The sequence below is a fragment of the Antechinus flavipes genome, chromosome 2 (assembly GCF_016432865.1).
Source record: "Antechinus flavipes isolate AdamAnt ecotype Samford, QLD, Australia chromosome 2, AdamAnt_v2, whole genome shotgun sequence".
In the NCBI taxonomy this organism is placed as follows: Eukaryota; Metazoa; Chordata; class Mammalia; order Dasyuromorphia; family Dasyuridae; genus Antechinus; species Antechinus flavipes.
This window is the reverse complement of record NC_067399.1, coordinates 568,581,053-568,606,903: the sequence shown is the minus strand read 5'-3', so window position 1 is coordinate 568,606,903 and position 25,851 is coordinate 568,581,053. Positions and strand designations below refer to the sequence as shown.

At 36.5% G+C, this 25,851-nt stretch overlaps 2 protein-coding genes across 3 annotated transcripts in view; one reads left to right on the top strand and one right to left on the bottom strand.

The window, feature by feature from the left end:
- POLG (DNA polymerase gamma, catalytic subunit) overlaps positions 1–10,316 on the top strand; it is a 30,321-nt gene extending 20,005 nt beyond the window's left edge. For both annotated transcript variants that reach the window (XM_051981082.1, XM_051981083.1), the window contains 4 exons: positions 265–433; positions 673–881; positions 9,858–10,018; positions 10,218–10,316. In XM_051981082.1, the coding sequence (XP_051837042.1) occupies positions 265–433; positions 673–881; positions 9,858–10,018; positions 10,218–10,282 (604 nt within the window). In that variant the 3' untranslated portion in view covers positions 10,283–10,316. The remainder of the gene's footprint in view (positions 1–264; positions 434–672; positions 882–9,857; positions 10,019–10,217) is intronic.
- Positions 10,317–10,409: 93 nt separating this feature from the next.
- FANCI (FA complementation group I) overlaps positions 10,410–25,851 on the bottom strand; it is a 64,658-nt gene continuing 49,216 nt past the window's right edge. Inside the window, exons 28-38 of the mRNA XM_051981084.1 lie at positions 20,756–20,807; positions 20,331–20,458; positions 20,150–20,218; positions 19,914–20,007; positions 19,461–19,645; positions 13,136–13,189; positions 12,997–13,056; positions 12,375–12,449; positions 11,864–11,959; positions 11,333–11,455; positions 10,410–10,655 (exon numbers count right to left, since the gene is read on the bottom strand). Of these exons, the coding sequence (XP_051837044.1) occupies positions 10,584–10,655; positions 11,333–11,455; positions 11,864–11,959; positions 12,375–12,449; positions 12,997–13,056; positions 13,136–13,189; positions 19,461–19,645; positions 19,914–20,007; positions 20,150–20,218; positions 20,331–20,458; positions 20,756–20,807 (1,008 nt within the window). The 3' untranslated portion in view covers positions 10,410–10,583. The remainder of the gene's footprint in view (positions 10,656–11,332; positions 11,456–11,863; positions 11,960–12,374; positions 12,450–12,996; positions 13,057–13,135; positions 13,190–19,460; positions 19,646–19,913; positions 20,008–20,149; positions 20,219–20,330; positions 20,459–20,755; positions 20,808–25,851) is intronic.

Below are 25,851 nucleotides of genomic sequence, written 5' to 3'. Positions count from 1 at the left end.
GTAAAATGGGTGATATTTCTCTTATCTACCTCACATGATTATTATAAAGATTAAATGAGATTATACATCTTAATATAATTTGTAACTAAAGACAATCTAAATTTGTTATGTTGGGCACCATAAATTTTGCCTTTCTTTTGATTTTGGCCTTTCCCAGGTCCTTTAATATTTTTTTCTTTAGCTGTGCCTGTTTCCCAGTGATGGTGGTATCTCTGTTATGTTTAGAAGACAAATTCAAGAATTTGGTTTCTTGTGACCTTTCAGGTCTCGTAGGAGAAAGTGGGATTTGGTAGCTGACCGAGCCTGGGCAGGAGGGACAGAGTCAGAGATGTTCAACAAATTGGAGAGCATTGCCATGTCAGATTCCCCAAGAACCCCTGTACTGGACTGCCAAATCTCCCGGGCCCTGGAGCCTGCAGTTGTCAGAGGGGAGGTAAGTTAGCTTCCATATGTGTGGGTGAAGTCAGCGAGACTCCCTCATACTGGTAAATGTACTAGAGACAGAGCACCCTAACTGGTAATGGGAGAGCTTCAGATCTCCTGCCATGACAGTCAGTCTACTTCAGGGGTCAGGAGTCTACCAGACTGTGACTTAGGATCTTGCATCTTGGCTCTTTACTTTTCTCTAGTTTCCATCACCTTATTTGTGACTCATCTTCCCTCTTTCTGCAGTTTGTGACCAGTCGAGTGAATTGGGTGGTACAGAGCTCAGCTGTGGATTATCTGCATCTGATGCTTGTAGCTATGAAATGGCTGTTTGAAGAATTTGACATCAGTGGCCGTTTCTGTATCAGCATTCATGATGAAGTCCGCTACCTGGTTCAAGAAAAAGATCGCTACCGTGCTGCCCTTGCCTTGCAGATCACGAACCTTCTGACAAGGTAAGATTCCAGGAGCCATGGAGCTAATTTGCTTTAAAGTTTATTGTTGCCCTTCTTCATTTCTTTTAAAAAAAAATGTAAATAGTGTTTTTCTTCCCAATTACATGTAAAGATAGTTTTCAGTGTTCATTTTTTATAAGATTTTGAGTTTGAGATTTTTCTCCTTCCTTCCCTTGTTTCTCTTTACCTCTCCAGGATGACAATAAATCTGATATAGGTTATACATATGTATGCAATCATGTGAAACATATTTCCACATTAGACATGTTGTGCAAAAAGAAACAGAACAAAAGGGGGGAAAACCCATAGTCCTCTCCCTCTCCCCCCCCCCCCCCCCCCCAAAGTGAAAATAAGGTTTCAATCTGCATTCAGACTCCACCTGTTCTTTCTTTGGATGTAGTTAGTGTTTTTCATTTTGGAATTGTCATAGATCATTGTATTGCTGCCAAGAATTTAATCTTTCATAGTTAATTATTGCACAATGTTCCTGTTAATTTTTACAATGTTCTGGTTCTGCTCACTTCACTCAGCAACAGTTCTTGTAAGTGTTTCTAGGTTTTTTCCAAAACTGTCTGCTCATCATTTCTTATAGCATTCATTTCTTTCTTTCTTTTTTAAACAGGAAACACTAGCATTTCTTTTTATTTTTTAAAAAATATGGTAGAAATATACATTGAATCCAATATATGCATACATATTTATACAATTATCGTGCTGCACAAGAAAAATCAAATCAAACCAGTAAAAAAAAAAAAAACCAAAAAAAAAAAGAAAAAGAAAAAGAGAACAAAAATAAAATACAAGCAAACAACAAAAAAGAGTGAAAATGCTATATTGTGAACCACACTCAGTTCCCACAGTCTTTTCTCTGGGTGTAGATGGCTCTCTTCATGATTGAACACTTGGAATTGGTCTGAATCATCTCATTGTTGATGAGAGTCACCATGTCCATCAGAATTGATCTTTGGATAATCTTGCAGTTGCCGTGTACAGTGACCTCCTGGTTCTTCTTGTTAAACTCAGCCTCAGTTCTTGTAAGTCTCTCTAGGCCTCTCTGAAATTGTCCTGCTGGTTATTTCTTACAGAATAATAATATTTCATAACATTCATATGCCATAATGTATTCAGCCATTCTCCAATTGATGGGCATCCTCTCAGTTTCCAGTTTCTGGCCACTACAAAAGGGCTGCCACAAACATTTTTGCACACACAGGTCCCTTTCCCTCCTTTAAGATCTTTTTGAGATACAGGCCCAGTAGAGACACTGCAGGATCAAAGGGGATACACAGTTGGATAACTTTTTGAGCATAGTTCCAAATTAGCATTCATTTCTTATAGCACAATAGTATTCCATTTCATTCATATACTACAACTTGTTTCAGCTATTCCCCAAATGATGGGCATTCCCTCAATTTCCAATTCTTTTTCACCACAAAAAGAAGTGCTATAAATATTTTTGTACATTTAGGTTCTTTTCTCTTTTTTATGATCTCTTTGGGGTATAGCCTTAGTAGTGATATTGCTGAATCAAAGGATATGCACAATTTGATTTCCCTTTGGGCATAGTTCCAAATTGCTTTGTAGAGTGGTTGATCATTTCACAACTCTTAATTGCATTAATGTCCAAATTTTCTCATATGTATTATTTTCCTTTTCTGTCATATTAGCCAATTTGTTATGTGTGAGGTGGTACTTCAGAGTTGTTTTAATTTGTGTTTCTTGTGAGTTTAATAGTGAGTTTTAGAGCATTTTTTCATATGACTTGATAACTTTAATTTCTTCATCTGAAAATTTCCTATTCATTTCCTTTGACTATCAATTGGAGAATGACTTGTATTCTTATAAATTTGACTCAGTTCTTTATATAGTTGAGAAAGGAGGCCTTTATCAGAGATATTTGCTAGTTTTCTGCTTTCCTTGTAATCTTGTTTGCATGGGTCTTGTTTGTGTAAAAATTTTTTTAATATAATCAAAACTATACATTTTGCATTTCGTGATGTCCTCCACCACTTGTTTGTTTGGTAATAAATTCTTCATTTCTCTGTAGATCTGACAGGTAAACTATTTCTTGCTCTTCTGATTTACTTATTGTATTACTAATGTCTAAGTCACATATGCATTTTTTACATTATTTTATTTTAGTAGATGATGTCAGATGTTGGTCTATGCCAAGTTTCTGCTGTTTTTCAGTTTTTCCTGCAATTTTTGGAAAATAGTGAATTCTTATCTCAGAAGCTGGAATCTTTGGGTTTGTCAAATAATATATTACCATATTCAATGACTATTGTATCTTGTGTAACTAACTGATTTCACTCATCCATCACTATATTTCTTAGCCAGTACCAAATAGTTTTTTTTTGTTGTTGTTGTTTTGCTGAGGCAATTGGGGTTACATGACTTGTTCAGGGTTACACAGCTAGGAAATGTTAAGTATCTGAGGCCAGATTTGAACTCAGATCCTTTTGATGTCAGGGCTGCTGCTCTATCCATTGCACCACCTAGGTGTTATTTTTTTTTTCCAACTCTATAATAAAGAATTTTTGATAATTTGGTATGGCACTGAATAAGTAGATTAAGTAGAATTGTCATTTATTATTATATTGGCTTGGCCAACCTATGATCATTTCATATTTTTTCTATTTTTTTAGATATGATTATTTGTATGAGAAGTGTTTGGTAATTTTGTTTGTATAGTTTTTGGATTTATCTCGGCAGATAGACTCCCAAGTCTACAGTTATTTTAAATGGAAATCAGCTATCATATTGATAGCTGGCACTGTTTGTAGTATTCCATATCTGTGGGATCACCTTTTCAGCACACCTTATTATCAGTTTAACAGTCATCCCATGCTTCGATTGGTTTAGGAAAAGTACAGCCAGAGAACACTTTTGCAGGTGCTTCCTATATGAATTAGTTTGTATGTTATGAGGAAAAACAAATTTAGGGACAACTTGTGATGATTTTTTTTTCCCTCAATTCATTATCTGCTGTCTTGGTTCCTTTTATATGTGGTGTACATTATGATGACAGTGTACATATAGCCATTTATATAAACATAAAAGAGCCTTCAGATTATAGGCCAGTGGGAAATCCCAGAAAGGACTATCAAAGAGCTGGTTGGCAAATATTTAGAAAGAGAAAAAAGAGCCAGTATAGTTTCATCAAGAATAGGTCATGCCAGATTAATTCATTTCCCTTTTTGAGAGGAATATTAAACTAGTAGATGCTAAAATAATGTGAATATAGTTTACTTAGATTTTAGCAAAGTTTTTGATAAAATATTCCATATTCTTTTTTGTGGAAAAGGATCAAGATAAAAGATCAGCTAGATCCAGAACTGGTTAGATGGCCAAAGAGTAATTGTTGTGTTTTATATCAGCATGGCAGGAGAGCTTCAGGGCAACATTACCCTTGGGATCTTTATTTGGCCCTTGTGCTTTTAAACATTTGTGATTGATTTGTGATTTATAATTGATAAAACATGCCAATCAGATTTGTAAAGGTGGGAGGAGTGACTATCAGTCATCTTGACAGTCTAGAGCAAGTATTCCTAACCCAGGATCTGTGAATTTATTATTATTTTTTAAAATAATAGCTTTTTATCTTCAAAATACATGCAAAGATAGTTTCCAACATTCACCCTTGCAAAATCTTGTTGTTCCAAATTTTTTCTTCCTCTCTTTCCCCCACTCCTTGCCCTAGACAGCAAATAATCCAATATAGGTTAAATGTGTGCAATTCTTCTATACATATTTCCACAATTATCATGCTGCACAAGAAAAATCAGATCAAAAAGGGAAAAAAAGATTTTTGAGTTGAGGACTAAAGTGATCACAGCTGTGCATGAGGAAGATTACTTGGGCAGCTATGTGAATGAATTAAAGAGAGGGAAAACTAGACAGGCTTCTTAATCTTTTTTGTGTCATGGACCTTTGGCAGCATCTCATAAAGCCTACGAGAAGTTCGTATTATTAAACACAAAATAGAATACATAGGATTACAAAAAACAATTCTATTAAAATAGTTTTCAAAATATTAAATTCATCCAATTCCAGGTAAATAACTTTTTGACTAGAGACAGGCAGATCAATTCATTAGGTTTTTATAGGAGCTAAGTTAGAAAGGAATAGGGCCCAGATTAGTGTGGTTTGAAGTGGAAGTGAGGAAGGGGCAGAAATAAGATATGGTGAAGATAGAAACTAGAAGAGTTGCTAATTTAATGTGTGAGGCAAGGTAGAATGACTGGGAGAACAGTGTCATTAGTAGAAGTAGAAAAGTGTGGGTGGGGTAAATTATACTCCCTCTTTTTCTTCCTCCCTTCTTTCTTTTATCTGTGTTTCTGTCTCTCTTAGACTGGAAATGAAGGAGCCACTTACAGGCTCAACTCCATAGCCGATTGGCATAGAAGTTTTGACTTTGTTTTCTAGCCTGGGCTGGTCCCCTTTACCTCAGACAGCCAGCTAGTTCCCTTTTTGCCCCCTACAGCTTCATCAGATTGGTGCTGCATTTGGTGGCAATACTCTTAGTGCACTTAACTTTAGTCCTTGTGTAGCTCAGAAGTCTTAAATTCAAGGAATCCATATTAACACTGGCAAAATTTCAATTTTCAAAATGAGTTTAAGATGCCAGAAGGACATAGAGATGGAGGTATCTAATAAAATTTAGAAATAATGGGCCTTGAGCCCTGGGGAGAAATGGAGGATAGTAATAAAGATTCAGAGTCATCTGTGTAGATGATAATTGAGGCCATGAGAATGGATGAGATCACTTAAAGATTATTATTATTTAGAAGAAAGCTTAGGATGGAACCTCGGAGTACGGCCATAGTAAAAGGCCCTAATAGAATGAAGAAACAGGGATGACTAGAGAGGTAAGAGGACCATGAATGTGCAGTTTTGTGGAAGCCAGAGTAGAGAAGGATCTTAAGTAGAGTAGTTTCCAGTGTTTTTATGCTGCAGAGAGAGCATAATATTGTTGGGGATTTAGTGGTAAGGTCATTATCTTAACTGGAAATTTTTCATTTAAAATGGTATGGACTGAAGACAGGGAAGACTTAAGCGTGATTGGAAGGAGCAAGAGGAGAATTTGAAAATGGATGCAGATGTGATTTATGGATTAAGGATATGTAAGAGATGGGAAGGAAGGATCAAGTATAGTGGTGGTACCTTTTCATCTGAGACTAGAGAAGTTTAAAGAAATGGAGGAGGGGAGGAAGAAAGATAGCTTGTCTCATACAGTTTCAATTTTAGTAAAACTGGAGTTTGTCATTTGTTAAGAGAAGAGGACAAGGGGAAAATTGGAGGCCCAAGGAGAAAATGTTAGGAAGAGTTCCTTTGTACCTTATAGACCTAGTCAAAATGATTTTCAAAAAATATTTTTCAATTCAACCCAATGTTTTTTAGCAAGATGTATTTCAGAAGGGGCCAGTTTTCCCTTTGCTGATGCCTTTGAAATAAAAGTTCTGTTTAGTCAAATCAGTCTAAAATTTGTTAAGGGTTCTGAAAAGGAAATTATATTACTAATTCTGGTATTTAGCTTAATGCCTGGCACATAGTAGGTATGGAATAAGTATTTGTTGACTGGTAGAATTCAGATAGATGTTATCATATGTGGTGACAACAATAATTTTATGGATCACTAAGATCAATCTGGGTAACTGTCATGTCCCGCTTTCTAGAGCCCCCAAGTAGGGATGACAAAATGTACCATTGCTTTCTAGAGCCTTCACACCAGGGTGATTAAAATATACCGTCTTAATGGAGAAGTGATGAGTCAGGACTCCTGAGCGTGGTGCAAATATGGAGTCCATTTATTTCAAGGACTTTCCCCTTTTATACCCTCATACCCTTAAGTAACAAAAACATTGGGTATGTGCTAAGTATATACTATGCACATGGGACCACATGAACAACCTGCTATTGTACATAGTTTGCCACCTGGTATCACTCTGCTTCAATCACAACACAGGTTGTCACCACCCCCTTACTTCTCAGGAAGTCCAAGAGCCTTTAGGGAAGATGGGGAGCCGAACCAGACATTGGCAGCAGGTTCCCTCTGGGCTGAAGGATCTTATATCTCACCCAGAGTTTCCCATTGTCTGTGACTCTTTACAAGTAACAATTTCTTAGAGGGAAATTTAAAAGTTAAAGAACAGAACTTGAAAGGAAGCACAGATAATTCAGACATTTGTAACTGAAATGCTGAGATGTTAGGATTGAGGAAATAACATGATTAGTCTTTCATAGGGGATTTAATTTCAGGTTAAAAATTTTTGAAGTGAATAGATCAAATTAGACATAGGCAAGTGATAGGGATATTTAAACAATCGAGTATGAGATTTATTTTATGTCCAGTTGTCATTGTTTTATTTCTCCTGCCTCAGACCCTCTTCATATTGCCATATAATTTCAGTACTGTAAGGGATCTGAGATCTCATCAAGTTGGATGTTCTCGCCAAAAGTGTAGATTTCCCAGGTAATATTTTTTTACATTGCTCCTCCCGTGTAATTCTGTTGGCAATATGACCTTCATGCACATCTACACTTCTCCATTTCCTCTTAATTTTTGAAACAGTATTCCGTGACTTATAGCCATAGAGAATAATTGGAAGGTTATCAGCATTAAAAATGATGGTTCTTTGTTTTTGTGCGGTTAGGATCATTATGTAGCACAATTTCCCAACAGTCAGCCAGTTCCACTTTTCCTTCTCATACTCCATCCTGAGCTCTTTTTGTTATGCATCTACATCATCTATCAAAAGATGCATGTGCTGACATACTAGTTGGCTCTGTGGGTTGTCTAAACTGTTTATCATAATCAGTTTGAACAATGGGTATTCTTTATTCAGTGAGTTTTTCCTATGGTTTCCAGACATAATCATGGAACTTAATCAGAAATTTTGTCCAGTCTTTGCCTGGGCAGTCTTCCATTCATTCCTAGAATGCTTCCCTTGCTCACATCCACCCCTTAGAAGCCTTAATTCCCTAATGCTACTACTACAGAAAAACCTTCCTATTAACTCCAGTGTTAGTGTTTCCACAAACACACACCAAAATTAATTTTTTTTTTGATTCCTTAAAATCTAGCAGAATGCCCAATACATGGTATATGCTTAATAAATGCTTTTTGGATTAGAACAAAACTTCTGATTTAGATCTTCTTGGCTGGAGAGGTCAATTGACCTGGATCCTTTTTACTTTTTCTTCCTTTATTTTCTCCAGTGATCTCATCAGTTTGCACGAATTTTAATTATCTTTAATGCTGCTGAATCTCAGATCTACATATTTAGCCCTAAATTTTTTCTTGAGTTCCAGGTCTGGCAGTTGACAGGACATCTCTACCTTGATTAAGCTCAACTTTTCAAACTACACCTTCACAGGAAAATGTTTTTTTCTATGGAAACCCATTTCTTTTTAACTTATGTCTGTTAAAAGGTGCTGCCTTCTTATTAACATTTATGTTTGCAAACTCCAAGTCCTCTTGAACTTCCTTCCCTTTCCCACTCTCCCCCAATACAATATTCACTCTTTTGACCAGTCATGTAATAAACTTTTTTTCCCCCCCAATCCCTTAGCCACCAGCCTAGTTCTGACCTTTAATTAGTATCTCTTACCTAAATTATTACAAATTTCCTAACTTTTCTTCTAGAATCGATATCATCTTTAAACTAGTATCCATATACATAACTTTCTGCATGTTATTGTTCCAGTCAAGTCTGCATTCTAGTGACTTCCCAGACTTTACCCATCCCACACCTTTTCTTGGGCATCCTATATATTGTTTCCCCTCCTTTTAGAAAGTGAGCTCCTGAGAACGCATATCACTTGTTCTTTGTATTCCTAGTACTTTGCTAATTTTTTAATTTGCCTATCAAGGATATTCTTTGTCATGGTCATCTAGTTTCATTTATAACAGAAGTTCTTAATTTATTTGTGTATCATGGACTCCAAACAATGTTTCTTAAATGCATAAAATTAAACACATAGTTATAAAATAACACATTATATTCAAAGAAGTATTTTTCCACCCACATTTGTGAACCTCTTTGAGTCAATGAAGTCAAGATTGATATGATTAAATTCTACCAATAACTTTCTATTGTCTTGATCATTGAATAAGGATCTCTCTGACCCTAAATTTTATAGATAAAAAATCAGTCTTGGAATTCTTCTTCCCATTCCCTCATCCCCAGAGTCTTTTATGCCACTCCACTAGTCAGTAAAGAAAGAGGGATGGTGGGACATTTTTTTTTTTTCTTGCTATGGCAACCTATGAATCAAAGAATTTATGAAGTGGTTAGCCTACTGGTGATCTTACTTTAAGTCTTTCAGGCATAGTACAACCTTCTAGACAGAACTTAGGCTATTTAGAACCCAGGGTCACCTCCATTCCATGAGGTGTCATTGGGTAACTAAATCGTTTCAGTCATCTTGCTAACTAAATTCTGGTTGAAGGACTCTTAGGAAAAGCATTTATCATTCTAATCCAAGAACAATAGTTGAATTTATATGTGATTTATAAAGAACACCACCAATCTGAACAAAATTAATTTATTTATATACTGATACATACTTCTGGTCTCAGCTGATGACAGATTAAAAAAAAAATTGTGCTGTGCTTTGAGTTTTTTGGTATTGATATCATGATTGTTTCTACCAAGATTAAAATAGTAGAGTGACAATTATTAAACAAGGATCAAATAATGCCCACTAATGTTGCGGTATTAAATTTGCTTTTTGCCCTTCTGTAAAAGCAAAAAATTTGTCATGTGTAAATGTTCATGCGAGGTGGGTTTCAGCCTAGCAGAAAAATGGAATTTAGGGTTAGGCCCTTTGGATGGTTGGTATAGGATTCTGTGGAAAATTTTAAATTTAACCTAATGGATTGAGAACAAAATAATTCAGTATGTGTTTTTATCTGTCAGTCTTTGACTCTGGGAGCTGTTCACTTAGCAAAATATATTTGGTCTATTTCAGATGCATGTTTGCCTATAAATTAGGTCTTAACGACTTGCCCCAGTCTGTGGCCTTTTTCAGTGCAGTCGATATTGACCAGTGCTTAAGGAAGGAAGTGACAATGGATTGTAAAACACCTTCCAACCCAACTGGACTAGAAAGGAGATATGGGATCCCACCAGGTGAGTACATTGTTTTATTTCTACCCATAGAATGCAGATAGTGGAATTAAAGCTAACTTAAAGAGTTATAGGGATTTTATAAAAATTATAGTCATAGAAGCCCTGCTGGATAGAATAACCTTGTTTCTGGGAATTAACATTCTCAATCATTACCCAGTCACAAGACAAGTCCCACTAATCAATTTTAATTGTCTTTCAGGTGAAGCATTGGATATTTATCAAATAATTAAACTCACCAAAGGATCCTTGGAGAAAAGAAGCTAATCCTGGAAGAATGTTGTGGTCTGAAAGCATCCCATTTGCTCCTATGGAGCATTAATACTGAGGAAGGCTCTTACCTCACAGTCTTAGTTCACCCTTTTCTGGGACAGAGTTTGCCTTGGGCCAGTCATTTCTCCAGAAAGAAGAATTTTTATAAAGTTTATGTGCTGCTATTTGATAAAGCATTCTACTGACATGCCAAGAAGAATGAATGTTCATTTCAGTAGGTTCAAAGGAAGTAAACAAAGGTGCTCTAGGTCCTGAAGCAGTTAAGAATTATGCTGTATGTAGCAACTCAGGGATTTCATTTTTTTTTTCTTTTCTTCTTGGCTGGTTCTTGACTATCATCATCTTTTCTCTCTTCAGATGCAACAGTCTGGAAAGAGAGTGAAATGTTTAAAAATAAATATTTTTATCAAAGTATGTTATTTCTACTTTTTGGAGGAAAGGTTCTTCTCTTTTCCCTATAGAGTACTTAATTTAGGGGAAAAGTATTTTATAGACGTGTGGGAAAGCCAAGTAGGACATAGATAGTCTAGTATCTACTATTACCTACATTTAATTTTTTTAAATGATCAGATCACACTTGGTAATCAGAATCATATAGAAGACAACTGAAATTCTTAAACCTCAATTTTATTTAGATAATTCAAACTCTTGCTTTTTTATAAGGCAGCCAGATACCTCAGTTTTCCAATTATGTCCCCAATTCATATCAGTGTTTATTTTCTTATAGCAATAGGTTCCCTTCCTTTTTCTACAATTAGTCATCTTTTCTTTCAGTCTCACATCTATTCCCACGTGGATGCCATTATCATTAACCTATAAAAAGCAGAGTATGATGGAAAGAGTACTTGGACTTGGGTCCATGACCAGAAATCTCTTTGAGGCCCAGTTTTCTCATCTGTAAATGATATCTGTATTACTTACCTCAAAGGATTATTGTGAGGAAAACATTTTGTAAACTGTAAAGTGTTCAATCAGTGTGAGTTATCCCCCTTTAGAGCTTATATCTGATTAAGTCTTTTGAAACAAAAAAAAAAGGGAACTGACCTGATCTGTCATTCTTTCATTCTCTTCATCTGTTTCTTGCTCTTGAAGAGCTGTATCCAGGATGTCTCCATTGATTCTGAAATCTCTGGAGGTGCTGAGTTTCATGTACTGCATTAGGTTTACCTAGGACAGTAGTGTATATATAAAGAAAAAGTATTTCATTATATGTGCAACCTCTCCTCTGAAGTATCTTAAATCATGTTGTATGTACGACGATACTGATCCTTCATTTCCTTCTTATGAAGAATGGAGTGCTGGACCTGCCAGGGATTCAGGAACACCTGAGTTCAAATTTAGTTTCAAGACACTTGAGAAAGCACTTGAAAGTTTTGTGAACCTGCTTGTGCAATTCTGCCTTTACTTATCTGTAAAATGGGCATAATAATAACACCCTCCAGGATTGTGAGGATAAAATGAGATATTATTTTTCAAATACTTTGCAAAATCTGAAAGTGCTATATAAACGCTAGCTATTATCTGCTCAATTTACTTTAAATGTTTTGTTTGAATTTAGTACTCATTGTGAATTACCTTGGACTTTTTAGAAAGATGGATGAGAAATTTCTCATATTGCTCAATGGCAAAGATCAGGTTAGGAATTGGTTTGGTCTCTCGAAGAACTCTAGCCTAGAAGGTAAAGAGAAGGCAAATGTTATAACCAAATTTCCTGGCTTAGGAATCCTATAGTCCATTATGAATCTGTGATTATATAGGAACAGTGGGGGTTGATATCTCAGATACCAGAACTAAATAAACTAAAACTTCTTTAACCAAATAGAATTGTTAATGAATTTAGGATTCATCAAGCCATCCTAGGCCTATATGTACCAGAATCAATTTTTCAAAATGTTACTCCAAAGTGATTTGCTTTTGAAGAACAGGTTGTAGTAGGTCCATTTTATCATTTGCAATTCACTTTGAGAATTGAAGCCTCTCTTTTGTTAAAACAAAAGTCTAAATACAAATCAGATCACTGCAAAATGCTTAAGTACTAAGTGAACTAATAAGTTGAGTCAAGATTTAAATCTCATGATAAGCTCACCATGGCTGTGGTAACTGCAGCAGTTTTCTCTTTTTTCTTCTCTCCTGCAAAGCTTAGGCTTTCATTCTGGATGTTCTAAAGGAATCGAAAGCAAGAGCTTCTTTAGATTGTCCCTCCAAGCCTCACTCCATGAGAATTCCAAGAGAACAGAGAAAGGGCTATCTATTCAACTGGACTGAGAGAAAAAGTCTATGTATGTTAGATTCAGTTTATTAGCAGAGATACCACCGTAACTTCTGTCCTCCCCAGCCTTTTGCTCATATTCCCAATAGGCTTCTTATGGCAGTTTTAGGATTACTAAGTCCCAAGTGCATATTCATTCCCTACTACAAATGCTAGACAGGAAATCAAAGGATTCTTGCTGAATACAAATTGTATGAATGGAGAAAAATGCAACTTTCTTCACAAGCTTTTAACCTAGAGTGTTCTGAGGACTACTAGATTGTTTAGTCGTAGACTGGAGACTTTTGTTGCAAACTTGGTAAAATCATTTGGTTTCTGTCAGTAGTGGTTCTATCATTCCTTCTGTGTACAGTGAAGTCTATTTTGGATATTTGATACACAGTCCCTGCTCTGCTCTGGTACATAGGAATTAATTACCCAAAATATTTGTTTTTCTTACCTGCACATAAGAGATGAAAGCATAGCATTGTGGCGTCAGATGGGAGCCTGAGAGCTTAACCTGCAAAGCAGAAATGTAATGATTGATTGCATTTCAAATAAAATCTCTTATTTCCCTCCCTCCAGAAAGGCAAACATACCAGTTTTTCCATACGGTTAGGAATTCCTCCTGAGGTACGGCAAACCTGGAGATACTGAGAGAAAAGAAAATCTTTGTTTCAGCTTTCCTCAGATAAGAGGGAAAATCACTGTGGTGGAAGGGAATAAGTGTTGAGCCCGAGGTCAAAGGATATAGGTTTGAATCCTAGCTATACGCAAGTCACTAAGTCACTAAGCATATATACCAACAAAAACAAAGTAAAAATATTATTCCTGTGATCCATTAGTTTACATTCTAAAGGAGAAGACAACATGTAAGTAACTATATAAAGGCAGAATCTATTTGTGATAAATGGAAGGATTTAACAACCGAGGGAACTAGGGAATGTCTTGGCAAAAGTCTGAGTCTTGAATGAAGTCAGAAAAGTAAGAGAGATGAGGAAGAAGGAAGAGTACTGGAGGCACAGAAGATGGGCAGTGCAAATGCCCAGAGTAAGGTGATGAAGGGATACAGGTGCCCATGGGAATGTCTGTAGGAGGGAGCATAATTGAATGGTGGAATCCTTGAAAGGGAGTAACGTGTAAGAAAATCAGGAAGGAACTGGGTTATATAAGATTTTAAATGCTCAAATGTAAAGATTTCCTATTTGGCCTATGAGATAATAGGGAGCCACTATTTTTGAGCAACTACTATGGTCACATCTTGAGTAAGCTGAGATTTGAGTTAAGATCAGTTGGCAGCTAAGTGGAGGATAAGTGAGAGTGGGGAGAGACAGGGAGACCAATTAGAAAAGTACTGATATAGCCTAGAAGAGATGATGAAGGCCAGCATCCAATGGGCAATTAAGTAATTTCCCCTCTTGAGCATCAGTTTCTTCATCTATAAAATGGAGATAATTCTTATGCTACCTATTTCCCAGGGTAGTTATGAGGCAAGCAGTTTATAAAGGGGAACTACTGTTGCTACTCCATTGAGAAATATTCCTGAATGGAATCTTTCAAGTCAAGTCAACAAGCATTTATTAAGCACTGTGATGTTCCAGGTACTGTGCTAAGCACCAGGGATTGGGGGGAAAAAAAAAGAACTATACAGTCCTTGTCAAGGAACTCACAATTTAATGGAGATAACCCACCAACAGCCATGTACAAGGAAGATAAAGACAGGATAAGCTGGAAATAATCAATGGGAAGGCATGAGCTTTAAGGAAGATTGGGTCTTTTGAAGAAAGTATGATTCTAGCTGAGACTTAAAAGAAGCTAAGAAATAGGAGGAGGAAGAGCATTCTAGGCCTGAAAATGCTCGGAGTTAGGAGACAGGAAGGCCTTGTGTGACAACAGCAAAGGAGTCAGGGTGACTGGATTGCAGATTATGTAGGAGTAAGATGTAAGAAAACCAGAAAGGCAAGAGAGGGCGTGGGCATAAGGGCTTTGAATGCCAAATAAAGGGTTTATATTAAACCCTGGAGATGACAGGAAGCCACTGGAGCTTATTTAATGGGGGATGGGTGCACTTTGGTAAGACACTGAGAAGAGGCTGGACTGCAATGGTGGAAGAGAAGTCAAGGAAACCACTCAGCGGGCTACTGCAATGGTCTAGATGTGAAGTGATAAAGGCCCACTCCAGGGTGGAGGCAGTGTCAGGAAAAAAAGAGGCATATATGGGAGAGTTTATGAAGGTGAAATCAATAAGACTCAGCAACAGATCAGATAGGGGCTGTTAGCCAAAGGGAAGGATAATAAGTTTGGGACATACTAAATTTAAAATATCTATAAGGTGCAACTAGGTGGCACAGTGCCCTGGAGTGTGGAGGACTCGAGTTCAAACCCAGCCTCAAACACTAGCTGCATGACTGAGCAAGTTACTAAGTTGTCTCAAAAAACAAACAAAAAAACACCAAAAAAACAAAAACATAAAAGTGTGAGACATCCTATTTGAGAAGTCTAATAGACAGTTGAAGGGAAGAATTTGGTGGTTGAGAGGTTGGGGCTAGATAGTTGAGAATCAGCAACATTGAGATAACCGAACCCAAGAGAACGATTGAAATCACCAATAAAAATAATACAGAGCAAGAGCCGGCAAAAACAGGTGGTGGATTAGATTCAGCCCCCCAGCCACTGTGGGCCAATCCCTCTTGTAGAGGGAGAAGAGAAGAGAGCTAAGCACGAAGTTTTGGAGGATGCTATTAGCTGTATATGTGACCTGGAGGAAGACACAGCTGAGAAAACTGAGATGCAGCAAAGAGAGATAGGAGAACTGGGACAGAGCAATGTCATGAAAGAAAGTATCAAGGAGAAGGGTGACTGAGTCAGAAGGCTACAGAGAGACCAAGAAAGATGAGGATTGGGAAAACACCATTAGATCTGGTATTTAAGAGATCATGGATAACTTTGGAGGGAGCAATTTCAGTTGGATGAATCTCACTGTATCACAAAAGTATAGGAGAAGGGAGAAGAATCTGTACACAATTGGGGAGATGAAGCTTTCTTTTCTTTTAGAAACACCAAAATCATTCCTTTTGGTGAGTGGGAGATAATAGAAGCCATTCTTTCCCATCTTATTTTACTACACAAAGGGATAGCTCAGTTTTGCCTAGAGGGGCTCTTTCCCTATCAAGTCAATTGTCCCTTTATCTGGGACACCAGGCTATCTCATTATTGTCCTCTGTAGGAACGCCAACACAGACATTGCCAAGACTACTGATGCTCCACTTCAAAAGCTCATTCCCCTGCCTCACCCTGACTGCCAACTGTCTAGGAACAGATTTCTATACTCGTTCTCAGGGATAACTGTCCAAATGTATTATGAGGATCTTTTCTATGTCTTTCTATGAGTGCTAATTTACTCTTGGGGATGAGATGTGATTAGCTGGTTTGAACTACTCTTTGTTTTCCTATTTTGGACGGAAACATCTGCAAAGTACAAAGCAGAGGATGCTTGCTATTGAATACCAAAAGATATTTGCCTTTTCTTAGGCAAGAATTGATGATAGTGTCAGGGTGATTATAATGACAATGATAGTTTACCCTTGCATAGTACTCTAAGGCTTTTAAAGCACTTCTTCACAACTCTACGAAGTAAAAAGATGAGTGCTATTCCATGAAGAAAAGGGGGTTCAGAGAAGTTGGCTTGTCTAGTGCTCCCATTTAAGATTCAAAATGAGTCCTTCTGATTCTTAATACTTTCTATTACATTATGATGCCTTCTAACCCTACCATTCCCACTTAAGCTGTTGTGTTATCTTTTTCATTACTTGAATAGCCAAACTTCTAGAGAAAACTATCCTATCAACTTTTCTTCTTATTTGCTCTTTTGCTTCTGTCCCCAACAATCGACTAAAAATGTTCTTTCCAAGGTTACCAAAAATCTCTTTATTTATTAGCCTTTCTCCAATATTTGGTACTGCTGACCACTTCCTCTTAGATACTCTCACCTTCTAGGTTTTTGTGCCATTGCTCCTTCAGAGTTTCAATTTCATATATTCAAATACCTGCTGAACATTTTCACCAAAATATCTTAGAGGCATCTCTGATACAACATGTCTAAAATATAATTAATGCCTCAGAAACTGCACCCAACTCCCCATCCCTATTCCTGTTAAGAAAGCATCACCTGCTCTTCTTCAGCGAGTTGGGACCATAACTTCAGTCCTTCTCAATTCTTCACTTAAGTGTCCACAACTGTTATCCAAAAAGCTGCTCAGAGTCTTGGCAACTCTACTTGCACATTCATTCTCTTCCTCCTGTTCTCTTTTTTCCATCCACATGGCCAGAGTTCTAGTTCAAGCCCTCATAATCTTCTGGCTAGACTACTGAATTAGCCTCCTAACTAATCTCCCTACATTTTGCCTCTTTTCACTCTAATCAATTCTCAATCAAGCTATCAAATGACTCCACAAATACTTAGAAGAAATGACGCAAGAGATAAATGAGATAAAAGCACTTGAGATAAGGATTGGAAGAGTAAGTAGCCTAAGAAAAAAGTGTTAAGTTATAAAAAGTTCTTATCTAAAAAATGGAGTCCCTAAAACCCCAAATAGATCAAACAGAAATAAATTACACAACATAATATGAAATATTAAAATAAAAACAAAAAAAATCCGAATATAAGATAACTGACATCAAAAACAAATGATCTGAAAAATAGATCAAGGACAGAAAGTCTGAGTTGTTGGATAGTCTGAAAATCATGTTTACAAAACAAAAGCCTGTATACTATATTTAAAATAAACACCAAAGGAAACTGCCAAGATCTACTAGAACCAGAGGGTAAAATAAAGATAGAAATAATTCACTGATCATCTTTTGAAAATTACCCCTCCATCCCCCAAAAAAACGTTCTAGGAATGTCTCACATAGTTAATATTCAGGACTTTCTACATGAAAGAAAAAATATTGGAAGCAACCAGAAAGCAATTCAACTACAGTAAAGGTCACACAAGACATTGAAGCTTCTACCAAAATCCAGGGGAGCTCTTGGAATATATTTCAAAAAGCAAAAGAGAAAGGCAAAAAAACCCAAAAAACTTTTTTTTTTTTAAACTTAGCAAAACTGAATATAATCCTATAGGGAAAAAAATGGACCTCAAGTAAATAGAACACTTTCACACATCTCTGAAGTAAAAACTAGAGCTTGTTGGGAATTCTGAAATATAAATACAAGAATCAAGAGCAACCTAGAAAGGAAAATTTATCTCAGCAATTGGAAGAAGTTATACGATGATGTTATTTCTAACATGGTAACATGAGAAGAAACAAGTATAGCTTCAGAACTTTTTTATCTTCCATAGATACTGAATATCTCAAACAAGAAAAAGAGGTCCTAGGAGTAAATTGTTTCTGTTCCAAAAGTCAGAGGAGGGGAAAAGGAAAAGAGGTTTAAAAAGTGGAAAGAAGGAAAGAGGAGAGTAGAATTTGTTATTTCTCATAATTGGAGCGCAAAATAATACACAGAGAGGATGGGATGAGATGAAGTAGGAATCAGAGAAACTTCCCTCTTATCTGAAACAGAGTTAAATACAGTTTACAGCAAAAATACACCCAACTCAACAAGGAAAAAAATAGGTATAGGTATGGAGGAAATTGTCACAAGTAATATAATTAACTCAACAGGGAAATAGAAAGGGAAGAGTAAGGAGGAATTAGAAGAAGGCTATATGAACAGAGATTATTTCTAAACTAACTGAGGATGTATAAAAATATATCTTTTTGAAATGGCAAAGAAGTAAATCTGAGGGAGTGCTCATAAAGTTGGGAACATGATAATTTGTTAACTGAACAAATATGGTACATGAATGTAATGGAGCACTACATTACTTTAAGAAATGATGGTTTCAGATAAACCTGGGAAGACTTATATGAATTGATATGTTGTGAACAGAACTAGGAGAAAAATTTACACAATGACAATATATACGCTAAAGTTAAACAACTTTGGAAGAATTAAGAAATCTGATCAGCATAGTAATCAACCATGATTCCAGAGGACTAATGATGAAACATGCTACCTATCTTCTGACAAAAAAGTGAAGAACAGGGAGTACTAGATGAGATACATTTATTTTTGGACATTAAAATTGGTTTTATTTGATTACATATGTGTAAACAAAGGTTTTGTTTTGTTTTCCATTTTCAATGGGAGGAACAGTTTAGGAGTAGAGAGAAAAGATAGATTTTTGCTGATTGAAAAAATTCAGAGAACAAAAAACTTCAAAAAGAAGCACATACAAGGAGAGTTTTGAAAGTAACAGAATTTATATTTTTAAAAAAATGCAAGTGGTGTGAAATAAAGGTTCAGAGTTATAGATATATCTCTTTTCATATTTTGCTGTGTTTGGAAATGCTTCTTTTTTGGTATTTAAATTTAGAAGGTAAAAAAATTAGTCTCCATTTGGCATTTAAAAGTTTTTCAAAATCTGGATCTGACCCATCCTTCCAGGCTAATTATACATCATTTCCTCTCACAACACTATATGGTACAGCTAAGTTGACCTACTTGCTGGTTCACTTACATGGTCCATCTCCCACCTCTGTGCATTTTTTACTCAGGTCCCCTACCTCCAGGCCCAATGCTCTCTTGATGTGTCACTAGCTGCCTCTTGCTTACTAGTTGTATGACCTTGGTCAAGTCACTTAACCACTCTAAGCCTTAGTTTCCTCACCTAAAAAAATGGGTAGACATGTACTTATCTAACAGGAGTATTAAGTAATACTGGAGAAGCCTCTCCTAACTAAGACCATATGAATGACAAATCTAAGACCTTGGAACAAGGCACACCTGGTTTGTCCAAGTTTTATGATGTGAATTTGGAAAATCTGACTCTAGTATTCTGGGCTGGTGGATATGGTGGTACAGAACCAATTACTCACATATTTAACAAGAGCTGTAAGGATAGTGTAGATCTTGCTGAGGTTCCTTAACAGGCTGTCCACACAGCTGCCGGATGGCAGTGCTGTCTGCACCAGTTCATGGAATGCTGTGAGCAGAGTCCCAAGCTGCAATATAGCTGCCTTCTCAAGAGTCTGGTTTAGTGAGACTTCCTGAGAAGCCTCCTCTGAAAGAAAAAAAATCAGCAAATGTAAATCAAATAGTTTTATTTTCTGGTCAGAGAAAAGAAGTTAGGTTAGAAATAACAGCTATGTATTAGAACCCTTCTACTTCAGTTGACAGTTTAGTAAAAATACATTTGTAGTTTACCAGAAATAAATATCACACAACATAAAGTTATATGAATGCTAGCTCATAAATTCCCATTCTATAAATAGTTCAATAGTGCTTTTCAGTCTCAATTCTGAATTGTTTTCATGTAATTGAGTGCTTACCTGACAGAGTCTCTTGGCCAAGATGACCCTTAAGTTTGGTAATCAGCCAGTCTACTTCTTCTAAAACCTTTTCAGCCTGACTGAGAACTTGTAACTACAAAAGAAAAAGGGACTTGGTGATGTGGTGTGTAGGACTCAGTTGAGGCAAAGATATAGGAGCCAGGCCCCTGGGTTACAATTACTGTAATTTGTTCTAGTATGTAGTACATTCATATGTCTCTGGCAGCAACACTTACACAAACAGTGGGAGCTGCTGTTTTTAGATTCACCATTGCAAAGTGGTTTGGTTTTTCTACCTCTATATCCTGGGGAAGGAAAAAAGAGTGAGAGTCATCATCACATAGGACATCTTCATTTCAGATCAGAAAAGGCTCTAGATGCCCAGGCGTCCAACTCTAGATCCGGAGAACATTCTACCTGGTCTAGATCTCCAAGCTGTCCATGGATATCTTGGGACAGGTCACGGAGTACGCTAACAGGACTCTTGCACAAAACATGGAGGCTGAAGAGAAGATTCATCAGGCCCTTGCAAAATGAGGCATCCTCTAGGAAAGGATCAATGATCAAGTTATAAGCCGGTAAGCCCATTTTGGCCTACTCCATGAAAAGCTGTTCAAATCACATTGTAGGCTGTCCAGCTACACACTAGCTTAATATATCTTTAAAAACCATTCTGTGTGGATCTGTCTTCCTATCTATCCATAAGCCAAATAAGTAAAAGTAATTGTCCACTATCATGACATAACAAATAGAAGAATAGTATAGTCCTAGTATCAAAAGAATATTTAATAAATGCTATCTGATGAGAATGATTAATGGCATTAAAAAAGAAAAGTACATACCTAAACTGTTTTCCTTGCACATCTTGACTGTCCAGGAGAGCATCTGCATAAGCTGTATCAAAGTGGAAGGATCAGTCACTCATATGATAGTAACAAACCAAAAAATGGGTTCCAAGAATTGAAAAAAAAAAATAAATGACTACTGGGCATTGCACGTAATCAAGGATTTCTTTCAGAAAGATTTTGTGCTTGATTTAAGATTCAAAATCTACCATCTTTTCAGGGATTAAAATTTACTAATATTCCTGTCATTTCCTGAAAGGAGCTATTAAATTTAAATACATATCAAATGCTAGTATGAGGTTCTGTGGGGAAGTTTCCCTTTGTATTCTAACTGCATTAATTTTGTTATTGGAAAGTATTTTCCATTTCATGTAATCAAAATTGTCCGGGAGGAAATGAAAAAGAATATGAAAAAAACAAAAAAACCAAAAAAAAAATTTAAAAAATTTTAAACATCTTTAAAATTTTTTACCAAATTCATCATAGCCTTTCCAAAACTGTTTTGCATTTGTCTACCTCACATGTAAAATTTAAAATACTGCACTGATTTCTCCCCCTCAGCATTCCCCTCTTCCCCAACTGCATTCCATAGCTCCTGCTTCAAAGCCCTCCTTTCTAACAAATAAAATGACAAAACAAACAAATACACAAAAAGAACCATGTTCCAGCTATGTCTGAAAATTTATGTCTTTTTTTGCACCTCTAATCTATCATCTTTGACAAGAGGTAGGAAACATGATGCAACATTAGTCTTCTTGAATTATGGTTTTCTATTATATTGATCAGAATTCTTAAGTCTTCTAAAGTTTTTCCCTTTAAACGTTATAATCATTGTATAAATTGTTATCCTTGCTTCATTTCATAAAAAATCTTTCTAGATTTCTGAGTCCATTCTTTTTTGTCATTTCTTCTGATGTAATATTCCATTATATTTATGTATCATAATTTTTTTCCAGACAATGCCAAGTCGTTTGCCAACCCTTTAGTTTCTAGTTCTTTGCCACAAAGCATAGTATTGCTATACATATTTTTGTACATATGAGTCCTCTCTGTGATCTTTTTGGGATACAAGTTTAGTAGTACAACTACTGGGTCAAAAAATATAGAAAGGTTAGTGTCTTTTTTGAGTGTATCTCAAAATTTTTCTAGAATGGTTACAACAACTTATGTGCATTAGGGGGTTCTCCCATATTTCCTTCAACAACTATCATTTTTCTTTTTTGTCATCTTTGTCAATTTGAAGGGTATGAGGTAGAACTATACCATTTTCATTTTTAATTTGCATTTCTCTTAATATTAGTGATTTGGAGTGTTTTAAAATATGATTTTTGATAGCTTATACTTCTTTTGAGAAATGCTGGTTCATATCCTCTGAAAACTTATCTACTGGGGAATGATTCTTGTTATTATATATCTGTATCATTTTCCCAAATCTTAGATATTAGACCTTCAGAGAAATTTGCTGCAAAGATTTCCACCCCCACTCTCCCTTTTAATTCTATGCATATTTTTGAGGGGGTAATCAAGGTATCTTGAGTGATAAAACAGAAGGGAAAAAAAACTTTTTTGTTCAGTAATCCCCTGCTTATTAATCTCAAGTAGTCCATAAAACAGGAAGACATTTATTACCAAAAGTGTCTGCCACTGCTATGGAGGATATCTATCAAGAGGCCAAAATAAAGGGATTTCCTGTAGCTTTTTAGTTGCTACAGATGCTCCAGTTTATGGATGACATTATGCTGACTGCATCAAATTCCTCAGCAATAAAATGGTCCTAAATGAGTTCCATAATCATGAAAAAAAACCAAAAACCAGAAAAACAAAATTTGGCTTAGCCAGTCACAGGAAAAAAACAAGTGGATAAAGAATAATAGACTATGATATATAATTGGTATGACATCCCAATGCGCTAGTTTGTTAGTATTTTTATTTGGAACAAATATTGTAGATGAATGACTTGGGCAATGAGCTGGGTCCAGATATGAAAAAGGGATAAGAGCAAGCTGGATTGTCTTTGAGGAAACTCTACATACTTTAAATGATCTCAAGCTTATCCCTGAAACAAAAGTTTGCCTTTTTAACCCCACTATGCTTCTGGTGATGTATATCAGTCTTCAAAGAATTAAAACTGCAGATCAATGAAACATGCTACCAATAAAGAATAGTGCAGAAATGGCATAAGAGATGCCAGAGAAATGCATGATCAAAAAAGGAGATACTGGCAGGTCATGTAGTGAAAGGAACAATTATGGACAGCCCAAATGCTTCACTAGTATTTATACGATTTATACTAACTGTGGGAAGGTACTCAGTTTCGTAAAAATTCTACTGAAAGTTGAAAGCGATAAGAAGATATGGAAGGGTTGAAATGTGGAACTAAGACAGTGCTATGCATCAAGTTGGTGTTTAATGATCATTGAACAAGATGTCAATTCCCAACATTCATTAATGTTCTTTCATTCTAGCAGTCTAGTTGCAGTACTGGTATGATTTTAGTAAAGATTTGATATAACAACTCATTTTTATTCTTGTGCAAAATTAGAAAATAGGCTAAATGACAGTACAATTAAATGGATATTGTCTGGTTGAAAGGTTGGACTCAACCTTAACTGTTCAATTCCCACATGACAGTAGGTCTCCAATGGAGTATTGAAAGGATTTGTGCTTTGCTATTTTCCCCCTGGATTTATCCCACTTGCAAATCTGATAAACGTGCCATTTATGAGATCCCTACTACACTACAACAGAGATCTTTCCAAGCTGACATGAAATCATTATTCATGACTGTGTCTGGGCATTTAACTAATTTTAAATCTTCTAAATGTATTATCATCTAGCCCATACATCTCCATCCCTCTTCCCCCAAACAGCCATGCAACTATGCTGACTGGGTCCACCACCAATTTGTTTTATCTAATTCTCTATCTCATTCTCCACAGCTGTTGCTCCAAACTTCTCTCCTCAAGCTTTCCCTTATTATCTTCTATCTCATATTTGAAGTCTTTGACCTTCTATCTTATTGAGAAAGTAGAGGCCATGTCCGAGAAGAACTCTCCTCCTCCTCTACTTTCATGACCACTAGACTTCATCATCTCCTCTCCCCAATCTCTCTCTTTCTTCACTCTGCTCTGAGGAAGAAAGGGCCCATCTCCACTCCAAAGCCAATGCCTTGATGGCCTCCTAGATCTCCTCCTCCCTTCTTGTCTCCTCTAGTTAACCGTCCTAACAAACAGCTCCTCTATCCCTCTTCAATCCCTCCCAAACTTCTGGTTTCTTCTTTGTTGCCTACACTCTTACCTCCTCCCCTCCCCCCCACCATTTTTGAAACATCTTCTCTGGATCTTGCTATTCCTTCAAGCTATCATCTCCATTTCCATTCCCTTTTTCAGCCATACTCTTAGAAGAAAGCAGCCACCTTAGGAGTTGGTTCTTAACTTTTAGCAGTCTGGGGAACTTAAGGATTCCTTCTCAGAATGAGCTTTAGAATCAGAAATGAAACCAATTACACTGAAACAGTTATCAAAATGTTACAATTTTTAAAAAGATCACAAATCCCAGGTTAATAACCTCTGTCTCTTTTCTTAACTTTCTCTCTTCTTGGTCTTCTCAGTCTTTTGTTATCCGCCTTCCTCTTAACTGATATTCTTTGCTCAATCCTCATCCTCTGTCAACCATTTTTCTCCTGGATATTGTTTTTATTATTTATTATCTTTAGGCTAATGATTTTCAGATCTATATGCCAAGCCCTAACCTCATCTACTGAGCTCTAGTTATGTATTAATAACTGCCTACTATACATTTCAAATTCAATATGTCCTCTGACAAGGGCAAAATAGTGAGACCATCACTTTCCTATTCCTGGAAGCTGTGCCCTTCTTCATGTGGTTCAAGATCGTATTAGCTTTTTTAGCTGCCACTTCAAGCTGCTGACTTGTAGTGACTTTGTAGTCCCTAGAACTTTTTCATAACAAATACTGTCTATCATGCTTTCTTTATCTTCATTTTTTTCACACTCAAGTACAAAACTTTACATTTATCCTTACTCAGTCTTGTCTTACCAGATTCGGCTCAATATTCTAGCCTGTCAAGATCCTTTAGAATTTTGACTCACATCCAGTATATTGGTTAGAGATTTTTTTCAGATCTTTTCTCATGGAAAGACATTCCTTGAGTATCTTCACCTCCTCTTTTAGGGAGACCAGCCTGTACTTTGAACATAGATAGCCAAGACAGAAATGTGAACATCATGCAGGTCACTGCAAAATTCACTCTACTTTCCAGAGAGCGTCAGGTTCCCAAACTGCTTTTGTGTTGGGTTTTTAATAGCTTAACTCCTTAGCATTTCATGAACACCTTTACACAGCTTTTAACAACTTGACAGCCACATTTAACTTTTCAGGCTTTTTTATATTTCATCTGGCCTTTACTTAGCAATGATTGATATGCCTTATCTTACCAATCACCTTCTTTAAGAGTCTTTTTTCCTCAGACCCCTCTCCTCCAGCTTTCCTTTCTTCATTTACAGTTGTTGGTCTTCAACAATTCTTCAAGTTCTACTTTCTTTCTTCCCCAAATTCAATTTCTAATCTTGTTCCTCAGTGCAAAAGTCTCTAAATTACTCCATAATTCATCCGTCATATTAAAGTTCTTTTCTCCCATTAGTCCCTTTGCATTCTCATGATTATTTCTTTCAGAAGTTAGAAATTACTGCAGTCTTTCTGCAAGTCCAGGGCTGGCCTGAAGTAACTCCCAACTCTCTATTATCTCCAAGTGAAAGAAAGGAATCTGGGAGCCTCTGGAGGGCACATCATCCTTGGATCTGGTAAAAACCTTTCCCCTCACCCTCCATTTCTGCATTTTTCAAGCAGACTGTCCCTTAATGAAAGAGACCAAGAAAAGAAAAACATTTCTGGTTCTCTCTGTTGCAGCACACACACAGACCCATCTGTTACCAGCCTTGCTTCTCTCTGCATTTTTCCTTCATGCATCCCTTCCCTTGATGCTCCTCTTTGCTTTCGGCTGACCTGGCAGAATATTTGGATCATATTTTTATCAGTCTGTAATATTATTCAGACAGACTCTAGGAGAAGAGG